The following is a 12,909-nucleotide window of genomic DNA, read 5'->3' as shown; positions in this document are numbered from 1 at the left end:
TATGCACACTCTGACAGGGTGTGTCCTGCCCTGTAAGCTTGTCCCAGACCCAAACCAAAAAATGCTGCTCTGAGTGTTTCTGTGTGCAATTGCATGCATGCCATGCCATGTGTATGCATGTGTGTCTCTGTCTGTTTGGCCCCTATCCAAACTTAGGGCCTCCACTCAAGCTATTTGGTTCTAACAAAACAAGGGTGTAATAAATAAATGTTCCCATCATTGTCATGTACTTTAGCCCAGGGCTCTTAATAGCTGTAAGCATACTCTATTTGATATGTTTGAATGTCTAATGGACGGTTTCCTGTCCCTTCACCAACATGAAGACTGTTGCAATGAATAGCTTTGGAACCAAAATGGCCGCGCATCGAGCCTCTGGGAATTACATAATTGAGTGTAATAGAACGATTATGGATGGTTATTTTGCCGAATTGTGAAGTACGTTAAGGGGCTCTGAGGAACACCTTATGGTCCACAAATGTGTTGCTTTTATAGAAAGAAAGATGAAATCATACATTGCATGACAGCTAGGCCAAAACCATTTTTTTCTTGCATGAGTCAAACTTTCCCCACACACTTTGAGCCTGTGTTGAACCCATTTGGTTGTGATTTGGGAAAGGAGGTTAGGTAAACTATGTATGTTCCTTTGCTCTTCATCCAGACTTCAAGTAAACTACAGGTCCAGCTGACAGATGGGGGGGAGAGAGGCACACTGAACTGCCAAGGGAGGGAGGGGAGGAGGAGATAGAGAGAGGAGGCAAAGGAGAGTTAGATGGAGGGAAAGAGAAACAGATGTGCTGAGAGAGATAGAAGTAAAGAGATGGGGTGAAGGAGAGAGAGCCCGACTGTGTCTGTCCACACTGAAACCACCAGACTGTCTGCTTTTTGTGCCATGTGCCTTTTCAGCTCCAAATCGGGCCTTTACTGCTACATTTATGCCATGTGTGATTAGTTTATGTCACACACACACACACACACACACACACACACACACACACACACACACACACACACACACACACACACACACACACACACACACACACAATGACTTTGTGCTCTGGAGAATCCATTAAAAGTTTGAGCAAGTTTTTCTTCAATACTGTTGAAAAAATACTGGTGAAGCTGCAGTTAAAGACCTCCATTGAGGTGTGAATAATGTTGACCAAGTGAATGAACTGACCATATCATGATCACATTTCTCCCTGTCCAGAGCCAAGGCAGGCTCTGTCCTGTACAGTAACTAAATACTGTATGCTTGTTGTGCTTGGATCACACATCTTTCTCTCTCCCCCCCCCCCCCCCACCATTTCTCTCTCTTTTTCTGTCAGTCTAGTTGTTCCTGTGAGTAGGGTGACTGTGTCTGTCCTGAGACAGAAAACGGAACACTGCATCACTGTACTGGCCTCCATTAAGCTACACTTCTCTCACGCTGTGTCACTGAGCTGGCTGGGATCACAGAGTCGGACATAGGGGCTAGCTAATTATTAACGACCACTGGTAACAAAGAAAACAGCTCATCACTGCTTGATAATGATTATTCAGTCTTCGAAAGAATGTGCTGATGATTAACTGACTAGAGACAGTAGACAAGTCCCAAAAACAATGTTCTCTGATTTTGTAAAGTTTTTGTTTTTCTGAAACCAACCTTACTGACCCCTTTTGGCTGTTGTCTGGAATAGCCAGGTCTAGATGCTATTGCTGGAGGTCTAGTCTGTCCTGGCCATCTGGTTTCCCTTAAGCGCAGGAGCAGTATTCTATCCATATTGCTGGTGTGCTTTTAAAGTATGTGGCTTAGGCTCTGTTGACAGTGAGAAACAACCTGACCAAGCTCTATCACATGTGCAGTGTTTATGCCGACAGTCTACATCTGCGTGCGTGTGGTGTGCGTGCGCACACACAGTGTTTTTGTACATCATTGTACGTCATTGTAAAACAAGAATTTGTTCTTAACTGACTTGCCTAGTTAAATAAAATTAATACATGTAGCCTTATGCGCGGGTGATCAATTTCCAGCCTAACTTACTATCTGGATCTTGTCTCCTTCCCAGAGCAGTGTTGTGAAAAGAGGTGATGTGGAACTAGTGAAGTGACCTGAGCTCAAAGTGTTCATAATCAGCTGCTGTTCACCTGATTGAATAGACCTGATAGAAGTGTCTACAGTAGTACTGTGTACATACTAGCGCAGTCATTCTTATCACAGTACTATAAGCCTCAAGATAACCCTCTCACCCTTTTTCTCTGTCCTCCACTGTGTTTGTTGTTTCTAGCCTTAATAACAACCCCCCCTCCCTCCTATCTCCCTCCTCTCTGTCTCTCCCTCCACAGTGATGTCCCAGCACCATCACCAGCAGCAACTGCAACACACCCAGCAGCAGCAGCCCCAGCAGCCCCAACAGGCCCAAGCCTTAGGCTCACCTGGCTCACTCCCCCAGCAGCAGAGCTCCCAGGCTGGGATGATGAGCCTGTCCAGTCCCCTGGGCGTGGGGGTCAGTTCCCAGCACCAGCAGAAGATGAGGCTGCAGCGCATCCAGCTGGAGAGGGAGAGGATCCAGAGACGACAGGAGGAGCTCATGAGACAGGTGAGGCAATCTAGACCTCAACAATAACCCCCAGCTGCTAAAGTATGAGCCCGTATGAGTCCTCTGAGCTCTAATCATGAGAGAAAGGTCATGGTTAAGTAGATGTGGCCTAGTACAGTATAAGCAACAGCCCCCTCTTTCTAGTAAGCCCTATAACACACAATCGTATTACACCCCCCCCCCCTTCCCTCATCCTCCCAGTCTGGTCTGCCCCTATGGCCTTGGTCTCACAGATAGAGAGACTGCTCTGTTCTCAGTCTTCCTGTTCATGTCTCACTCTTTTGTTTATTGCTCACAATATCGCTAATCACTCATTATCTCCTCTTTTCCTCATAGAGACACTTCGACCCAATTTATTCAAGCTAAACACACATTAGCATGTAGGCATACACGTACACACTGGCCACAGTGAAGACTTCTCAGAAAGACAGGAAATTGACCGCTTACCTCGGCAGTAGTTTCTTTTGAGCGCATGCTTTGGGCCTTTTTATGGCGTGTTGGGGGGATTAAACATTAGCATCACCTTGTGGCTGAAAGGGGTAGTAGCTACTAGCTACTCTCTGTTTTAAGCCATCTACTCCTACACTTACACAAAGGCAGGGTAGTGTTTAAGAGCAGTGTTTACATTGAGAGTGAAAGAGAGAGGGCACACTGAACTCTTAAGGCTTGCTTCCTAGCAGAAACAATTCAGAAGAGTTCGACAACATTTTGTGACGTTTTGGACTTCGACAGTTTTTCGGCTGCTCAGGCACACCCAAAAAAATTATTGAGGTAAGCTGAAGTCGGTAGCCGATTTGTCGGTGATTGGTCAACAGTAGAGATTCTTCAATAAAATCCTTGTTGTCATTCAACGAGAGACGACTTATTTTCATGCACATTTTTTTCATTTGAGAAATACTGCACCTAAAATTATGGCTAAGATCTCCTTTCTTGCCTATTTTGAGGAAATTTATACTGGCTACGGCATCTCAAAATGGACAAACAGTACTATTGTTTTTGAAACAAAGATCTTTTAAGGGAGTATGCGAGCACACTTGTTCAGCGCTAGCTGAACTGAAGCATGCTGAAGCCTTTAGTGTGTCAGAGATGTGCACACCAGTCTGTTTACAAAATGGCTGCCTTCAACATCCAGCAGTGACCTCATCCAGGAAGTGTTTATCTTACCCAGAATTCTTTGGCTCTCATTCGGCCCACCCTGAGCACTGAGCAGCACTGAATGGCCTGGGGTCTGTGGGGTTGGCCAAGGGTTGGGAGAAGGGAGGTGTGTGTGGTGTGTCAATAAGGCCCACCCTTAGCAGTAGCGTCTCTATTTTCCACTGTCCTCCCCTAGACTCTGCTTTGGTCTGACTGTCTGCAAATAGATCCCTATAGACCATTGTATTCCTCCTCTAACCGTTCTGTTCACTACCATACAGTGTGGTGTTCAGTCCATCCAGCTCCAATGTCACACACACCTATCAACTGTTATAAAGCCGTATTCAGCAGCCTGGAAAGCCCCTTCCCTTTAGATATACAGCCATTTTGTTACACACACAGCCCATCAGATGAATGGGGAAGCCATTCAAAGTGAATTGGAACGGCAAGCTGGTGTTTCTCAGGTGACTGTGCACTGGGAGTTAGTAGTGCCTGAGGCATGGAGACTGACACTGATCCAACCCCAGAAACAGTGTCAGGGCAGCGGGACAGGCAAAGGTTAGCCCCCTCTCTCTCCCCTCCTCCAAGTCCCACCAGTGTAGGTCTGTCTGACACTCATCCCGTGCGAGTGCCTAACTGTGTGTGTGTTTGGGTAGGGTTACCTGTACATCTGAAAGCACACACCTGTTACTTAACCAGTGGCCCACTTTCTTTAAGACTGTTAAGTGTGTGTGTGTGTCTTCACATCAGATTATTGCTGTGAAGTTCACACACTCACTAATATATTATGCTCTACTGATGCCTGGGGCCTGGAAAAACACGACTTGGTTAATTGTTCTGTAATAGTTGTACGAAGCAGATTCTGTCCCTGTTCTGGAGTCAGCAAATGTTTCTCCTCGTTGTGCTGTAGCACATGTGTTCTTGAACAATAATGAACATAGTTTCAGTAATCTTGAATCTCTCCTCCCCTTCTCCTCCTCTTCTCCTCCCCCTTCCCCTGCTGCCTATTGCTTCCCCCTAGGAGGTGGCGCTGTGTAGACAGCTGCCCATGGACTCGGAGAGCATGGCACCAGTGCCCACCCCCGGTGGCAACCCTGCCCAGCCCATGACACAGGGCAACATGCCCACCAATGGAGCCGACCCCTTCCTCAACAGGCAAGTGCACTCCTGACTCCTCCCATATATTACCTATCCCTCCTCTTTTGTTTCTGTTTCGTCTCAGTCCCCCCCCCCCCCCACCCCTCCTTGCTCTCTCTCCTCTCACTCCCTTCTTTCTCAACAACCCCTCTCCTCTCTGCCCCTCTCCCACTTATCCCCTGGCTATTCTCTTCTCCTTCTCCTCTCAGCCTGTCTTCTGCTTTCAGCTTTCAAACTGTAGTGTGTGATCCAGTTTGTGGACAGAAGGGATCAGTGTATTAATATGTGTGTCATGTATGTGATCCACAGTGGTCACTTCCAGCACTCACGGGAGCAGAGCACAGACAGTGGCCTGGGGCTGGGCTGTTACAGCATCCCCACCACCCCAGAGGACTTCCTCAATAACATGGAGGAGATGGACACAGGTAGGACTCTCTCTCTCACTCTCGCCCTCTCTCTCACTCTCGTCCTCTCTCTCTCTCTCGTCCTCTCTCTCTCTCTCTCGTCCTCTCTCACTCTCGTCCTCTCTCACTCTCGTCCTTTCTCTCTCTCGCCCTCTCTCTCTCTCGCCCTCTCTCTTTCTCGCCCTCTCTCTCTCTCGCCCTCTCACTCTCTCGCCTTCACTCTCTCGCCTTCTCTCCCACATGGCTTTATTGACATGGAAAGTGTTACCACATACATTGCCAAAGCAAACATATCAACACATATCAAGTCAGGTAGCAGTCTTCTCTCCCGCTCACCTTCTCTCTCTTTCTCTCTCTCTACCTGATTATATGTGACCATCTCTCTCGCTCTCTACCCCCCCCCCCTCGACTCACCTTCATCTCCCCTCCCCTCTCCCCCCTCCCCCTCCAGGTGAGAGCATGTCCCAGGCGGGCAATATGAACGTGCCCCAGCACAGCCGCTTCCCGGACTTCTTGGACTCTCTGCCAGGCACCAACGTGGACCTGGGAACCCTGGAGGGAGCAGACCTCATTCCCATCCTCAACGACGTGGAGTCAGTCCTCAACAAGAGCGAGCCCTTCCTCACTTGGCTGTAAACACACATAAACACACACACAATTTCTTTACACATATATTCACAGCCATACAAACAGGACAAAAGACTCACTCCACATATCTAAAGACTACCTTTTGCTACTTTTTCAAATCAGCATTATCTCTTCGTCCCACTTCTCCATGTGTACAGTAATATTATGCTCTGTCTGTCTACCCTCTGTCTGCCAGACCACATATCGTCAATCTGAGTTCAGTTTCAGATCAAAGATATAGAGTATTAATCAAAGCCTTGAGAGAACAAAAACAAATCAAAACATGACACGTATTAAAGTATACTTCACTATTGAAGTTACTGTATGGTAAACTAACAACGTTAGTAGTTTTGGTTTTGTATGTTCTATAAGACTTCCTCCGATAACCTACTCTGGTTTTGGAATCACAATTGATAAAAGCAATTATACAGCATTCCTTTCTTTCTTGGGGTGACTTTCTATGTGGAACAAGTACTTGGTGAAAATAAATACATTTGGCTTCCAATGGTATTGCTTTGACGTGACTGTCAAAATGTATGCAGGGAGTCTTTTTCACCAATAGGTGGCGCTATTGCTTAACTTACTGCAGTTATGAAATGGATCTTTACTGGCTACAAGGTTGTCCAGTCTGTAGGTTCTTTGTATAAAGTGGACCTCTGTTGGCAACAGCACTGTAAACCTTCTTCTATATCACCAACAGTATCCTAACTGTCAGTTTGGGTTAGAATAAAAACCCGATTGGCTTTGTTACTGTTGCTTCTGTTCACAAAAACAACCATCTTGGATTCACTTCTATATCAGCATTAGCGGCCATGAGAGCAAAGTGTGTTGTATACCAAATAATGTTTCCTGTTGTTCGCTACAATGTCACTACAAAAGCTTTAAAACTTTAAAATTGTACTCAGTTTTATTTTTTTTTATTTTTTTTTTTTACATGTTTTTGGTTTTTGTCATTTTATTAATTGTACTCAAGCTGATTCCAATATAGTTATTATAACACTAAAAGCTCATGCCTCAGTTATGCAATGACGTGCATACGTAGAATTGTGTTTTATACCATGTACTTTTTATATCATGCTACAAGTATTATTTTTTCTTTACTGTAAAATAGCCCAGATGGGTTCTTTGCATCTGGTGCCATTTGTAAGACCTATAATATAAAGTTAGCATTTTTTGTATTTATCATGAGCTATGGCTCATCATTACATTACATTTCTTTTTTTTCTTTAATGCAATTGAGATTTCAAAGCACTGCAAATCAGCAAGGGATTCAAAGATATCTGATCATGAAGTGAATGTTGAAGTTAGATGATCACCAGAAGCTCCCACTAGACGTTTTGGTTCAATGTGCGTTGAGGCTTGATAATCCTTCATAAGCAAACTCTGTCTTTGGTCCTCAGTTGGTCTTTGGGCTTGCAAAGTTGGGCCTGTTTGAAAACCCAAAGGACAACTTTTCTAATATCTGTTCTGCGGTGAAATATGCAACGATAGTATTTTATATGGCCTTTAATGCGTTTTTCAAGGATTTTTACTGAATTGTCAGATTGGATTGACATGGGGTTGGCATTATTATTATTTTGTTTTAACGTGCCAGCCCCTCAGCACAATCTGCTCTAATCTTTTTTTTCTACATTTGTCTCAGTTTTTGTATTTGCATGTTGAATGACATATTTGTTATTCTTAGCGTTAGGTTTTCTATAGCCCGACCTTATATTGTGACTATACTGAGTCTGGTTACTGTGTAGAACGTTAGGACTGACAAGGCGAGAAAGTGATGGATCCTGGGAAGGGGCAATGAATAGATGGGGAGAGAGGGAAGAGGGTTGAGTTTAGGGAGGGAGGGGGCGGGTGTTCAATGCACGCCAAAACCCGCTGCTTTTCAACACGGCGGCCAACACCGCGCTCATGAAGTCCTAACGTCAAGGTGAAGAGGGGCCTAGAGGGGGCACACAGTTAACCCACCATCACCACTACCACGTCTCATTGGAGAGGTTTGCATTGGGGGAAATGGTGTGGATTAGTGCCAAAGATTGGAGGCCTCTCTATTACCCAAGCATGGCCTAAGAAGGCTAGCTCTGACAGGACTAGCAACATGCTAACTTTTGCCCAGGCCTAGCTGATGAAAACCGCTCCAGTGAGAGGTGATGAGGTCTTTTGAAAATCAGACAAGGTGATTGGATGAGGCTTAACACTGTCCAATCGCACAGCTTCCTCTCCTGGTGTGCATCAGGGAGGTTTCCTGTCTGTTTTCTGTTGAATGACCTGCTGTTAATAACACAAGCCAGAGGGGCACTGAGGGGGGACACTGGGCAGGGCTGTTTGTGTGTGTGTTGTTACTGGGACATAATTCAAGGGTGCACCAGTATGAAGGGCACAAGTTAAAAGTTCAAGAAAATGGATAATCGCATTTTATATCAGATTGTCTTTTTGTAAGTCTATACTTTGGGGGTTAACAAGACCTGATAAAGAGATGGATCCTTTGAGACCATAGATAGGGGATGAACACAGCGGCGGTGTTATAGAATAAAGAGTTTGAGGAAATGGTTTGGTGTGGAGCACGTTTGACTACAGCTGTGCATAGTGAGTGGCATGACATGGATTGGAAAGGATAACGCTGTAGCAATATATAGCGCAGTATAGCGCAGTGGCTAGGCTACAGCTGCATGGTTGGATGAGACGGGGATATGTTGTCAGTAGGTACAGTGTTCTTGGAGTGCTCATTGGTTGTGGAAATCACACACCAACAAAATGGCCGTATACTGTATCCTGGCAATGTGGAGTTAATTTTACGTAAAGTTACCTGGGCAAGGAGTCTTTGAAAATGAGAATTTTAAAGTTGTGTAACATGTAAAAAATGAATAAAATGGTGTCAGAACCGTGGATCTTTTTTGTTGATGCCATTTAATACAGAAGTTCACTTTTGATCACTAATATCACAACCCACGGATCACACATAACCGTACAGCGATCCAAGGATGACCTGAGAGCATTAATAACTTGCTAAATTGCAATTTTCGTAAATTTATTTGCTGACAAACAAATATGCACAAACGTTTGTCTCCATATTAAATAACATTCCTCTCAATTGTAAATTTTTTGCTTGACTCGTTATGACGTTATAATTACTTATATTTGCTTCCATCGTAATGTTTTGCCAGCCATCTTTGCTGAAGAAAGTCACCAGCGACGGGTGGCTCTTGTTAAATTCATCATCGGAACCACTCGATATGATTGGTAAAATAAAAACCTTGGGACCCAAATGCCTAATGAGTGCTCTAACTCCCCCTTGCGGCAGTCTGGAGCAATGAAGCTGTGACACTGGGTACCTCTAACTTCCACGGTGTAAGCTCGCAACTTTTAAAGGAGGAACCACTGTAGGTAACATTAGCTAACATCTCATATATATATATATAGATATATACACTGCTCAAAAAAATAAAGGGAACACTTAAACAACACAATGTAACTCCAAGTCAATCACACTTCTGTGAAATCAGACTGTCCACTTTGGAAGCAACACTGATTGACAATAAATTTCACATGCTGTTGTGCAAATGGAATAGACAACAGGTGGAAATTATAGGCAATTAGCAAGACACCCCCAATAAAGGAGTGGTTCTGCAGGTGGTGACCACAGACCACTTCTCAGTTCCTATGCTTCCTGGCTGATGTTTTGGTCACTTTTGAATGCTGGCGGTGCTTTCACTCTAGTGGTAGCATGAGACGGAGTCTACAACCCACACAAGTGGCTCAGGTAGTGCAGCTCATCCAGGATGGCACATCAATGCGAGCTGTGGCAAGAAGGTTTGCTGTGTCTGTCAGCGTAGTGTCCAGAGCATGGAGGCGCTACCAGGAGACAGGCCAGTACATCAGGAGACATGGAGGAGGCCGTAGGAGGGCAACAACCCAGCAGCAGGACCGCTACCTCCGCCTTTGTGCAAGGAGGAGCACTGCCAGAGCCCTGCAAAATGACCTCCAGCAGGCCACAAATGTGCATGTGTCTGCTCAAACGGTCAGAAACAGACTCCATGAGGGTGGTATGAGGGCCCGACGTCCACAGGTGGGGGTTGTGCTTACAGCCCAACACCGTGCAGGACGTTTGGCATTTGCCAGAGAACACCAAGATTGGCAAATTCGCCACTGGCGACCTGTGCTCTTCACAGATGAAAGCAGGTTCACACTGAGCACATGTGACAGACGTGACAGTCTGGAGATGCCGTGGAGAACGTTCTGCTGCCTGCAACATCCTCCAGCATGACCAGTTTGGCGGTGGGTCAGTCATGGTGTGGGGTGGCATTTCTTTGGGGGGCCGCACAGCCCTCCATGTGCTCGCCAGAGGTAGCCTGACTGCCATTAGGTACCGAGATGAGATCCATATGCTGGTGCGGTTGGCCCTGGGTTCCTCCTAATGCAAGACAATGCTAGACCTCATGTGGCTGGAGTGTGTCAGCAGTTCCTGCAAGAGGAAGGCATTGATGCTATGGACTGGCCCGCCCGTTCCCCAGACCTGAATCCAATTGAGCACATCTGGGACATCATGTCTCGCTCCATCCACCAACGCCACGTTGCACCACAGACTGTCCAGGAATTTGCGGATGCTTTAGTCCAGGTCTGGGAGGAGATCCCTCAGGAGACCATCCGCCACCTCATCAGGAGCATGCCCAGGCGTTGTAGGGAGGTCATACAGGCACGTGGAGGCCACACACACTACTGAGCCTCATTTTGACTTGTTTTAAGGACATTACATCATAGTTGGATCAGCCTGTAGTGTGGTTTTCCACTTTAATTTTGAGTGTGACTCCAAATCCAGACCTCCATGGGTTGCTAAATTTGATTTCCATTGATAATTTTTGTGTGATTTTGTTGTCAGCACATTCAACTATGTAAAGAAAAAAGTATTTAATAAGAATATTTCATTCATTCAGATCTAGGATGTGTTATTTTAGTGTTCCCTTTATTTTTTTGAGCAGTGTATATATATACACACCACCGTTCAAAAGTTTGGGTTCACTTAGAAATGTCCTTGTTTTTGAAAGAAAAGCACTTTCTTTTGTCCATTTAAAGTTGATCAGAAATACAGTGTAGACATTGTTAATGTTGTAAATGACTTCTGTTTTTAATGTAATATCTACATAGGAGGGATGGTTGCTGATAATGGGCCGCTGTACTGTAGGCTTACAGAGGCCCATTATCAGCAACCATCACTCTTGTGTTCCAATGGCACGTTGTGTAAGCTAATCCAAGTTTATCATTTTAGAAGGCTAATTGATCATTAGAAAACCCTTTTTCAGCTGTGCTAAAATAATTGCAAACTGTTGTTCTGGTAAAGAAGCAATAAAACTGGCCTTGAGATTAGTTGAGTATCTGGAGCATCAGCATTGGTGGGTTCAATTACAGGCTCAAAATGGCCAGAAACAAAGTACTTTCTTCTGAAACTCGTCGGTCTATTCTTGTTCTGTGAAATTGAGGCTATTCCATGCGAGAAATAGCCAAGGAACCGAAGATCTCGTACAACGCTGTATACTACTCCCTTCACAGAACAGCGCACACTGGCTCTAACCAGAATAGAAAGAGTGGGAGGCCCCGTTGCACAACTGAGCAAGAGAACAAGTACATTAGTGTGTCTAGTTTGATAAACAGGCGCCTCAAGTCCTCAACTGGCAGCTTCATTAAATAGTACCCGCAAAACAGCAGGCCTTCATGGTCAAATTTCTGCATAGAAACCACTACTAAAGGACACCAATAAGAAAGAGACTTGCTTGGGCTAAGAAACACGAGCAATGGATATTAGACCGGTGGAAATCTGTCCTTTTGGTCTGATGAGTCCAAATGTGAGATTTTTGGTTCCAACCTCCGTGTCTGTGTGAGACGCAGAGTAGGTGAACGGATGATCTCCGCATGTGTGGTTCCCACCGTGAAGCATGAAGGAGGAGGTTTGATGGTGCTTTGTTGCTGACACTGTCAGTGATTTATTTAGAGTTCAAGGCACACTTAACCAGCATGGCTACCACAGCATTCTGCAGCGATACGTCACCCCATCTGGTTTGCGCTTAGTGGGACTATCATTTGTTTTTCCAACAGGACAATGACCCAACACACCTCCAGGCTGTGTAAGGGCTATTTGACCAAGAAGGAGAGTGATGGAGTGCTGCATCAGATGACCTGGCCTCCACAATCACCCAACCTCAACCCAACTGAGATGGTTTGGGATGAGTTGGACCGCAGAGTAAAGGAAAAGCAGCAACAAGTGCTCAGCATATGTGGGAACTCCTTCAAGACTGTTGGAAAATCATTCCAGGTGAAGCTGGTTGAGAGACATACACATTGTGCATGACACAAATAACAATTGTTTACAGACAGATTATTTCACTTATAATTCACTGTATCACAATTCCAGTGGGTCAGAAGTTTACATATACTAAGTTGACTGTGCCTTTAAACAGCTTGGAAAATTCCAGAAAATGATCTCATGGCTTTAGAAGCTTCTGTTAGGCTAATTAACATAATCTGAGTCAATTGGAGGTGTACCTGTGGATGTATTTCAAGGCCTACCTTCAAACTCAGTGCCTCTTTGCTTGACATCATGGGAAAATCAAAAGAAATCAGCCAAGACCTCAGGAAAACATTGTAGACCTCTACAAGTCTGGTTCATCCTTGGGAGAAATTTCCAAACACCTGAAGGTACCACATTCATCTGTACAAACAATAGTACGCAAGTATAAACACCATGGGACCACGCAGCCTTCATACCGCTCAGGAAGGAGACTCGTTCTGTCTCCTTGAGATGAACGTACTTTGGTGCAAAAAGTGCAAATCAATTCCAGCAAAGGACCTTGTGAAGATGCTGGAGGAAACAGGTACAAAAGTATCTATATCCACAGTAAAACGAGTACTAAATCGACATAACCTGAAAGGCCGCTCAGCAAGGAAGAAGCCACTGCTCCAAAACCGCCATAAAAAAGCCAGACTACGGTTTGCAACTGCACATGGGGACAAAAATCATACTTTTTGAAGAAATGTCCTCTGGT

The 12,909-nt window shown here is 45.1% G+C and overlaps 1 protein-coding gene across 4 annotated transcripts in view; it reads left to right on the top strand.

Moving 5' to 3' along the window:
- LOC139577578 (WW domain-containing transcription regulator protein 1-like) overlaps nucleotides 1–8,761 on the top strand; it is an 85,026-nt gene extending 76,265 nt beyond the window's left edge. For 2 of the 4 annotated variants that reach the window (XM_071404691.1, XM_071404688.1), the window contains 4 exons: nucleotides 2,326–2,579; nucleotides 4,735–4,868; nucleotides 5,160–5,275; nucleotides 5,706–8,761. In XM_071404691.1, coding sequence (XP_071260792.1) covers nucleotides 2,326–2,579; nucleotides 4,735–4,868; nucleotides 5,160–5,275; nucleotides 5,706–5,890 — 689 coding nt within the window. In that variant the 3' untranslated portion in view covers nucleotides 5,891–8,761. The remainder of the gene's footprint in view (nucleotides 1–2,325; nucleotides 2,580–4,734; nucleotides 4,869–5,159; nucleotides 5,276–5,705) is intronic. The other 2 variants (XM_071404690.1, XM_071404692.1) reach the window with 1 other exon arrangement.
- The last annotated feature ends 4,148 nt before the right edge of the window (nucleotides 8,762–12,909 follow it).

This window comes from Salvelinus alpinus, chromosome 6 (genome assembly GCF_045679555.1).
Source record: "Salvelinus alpinus chromosome 6, SLU_Salpinus.1, whole genome shotgun sequence".
Lineage (NCBI taxonomy): Eukaryota > Metazoa > Chordata > Actinopteri > Salmoniformes > Salmonidae > Salvelinus > Salvelinus alpinus.
The sequence above is the reverse complement of the archived record's forward strand: the minus strand, read 5'-3'. Positions and strand labels throughout refer to the sequence as shown.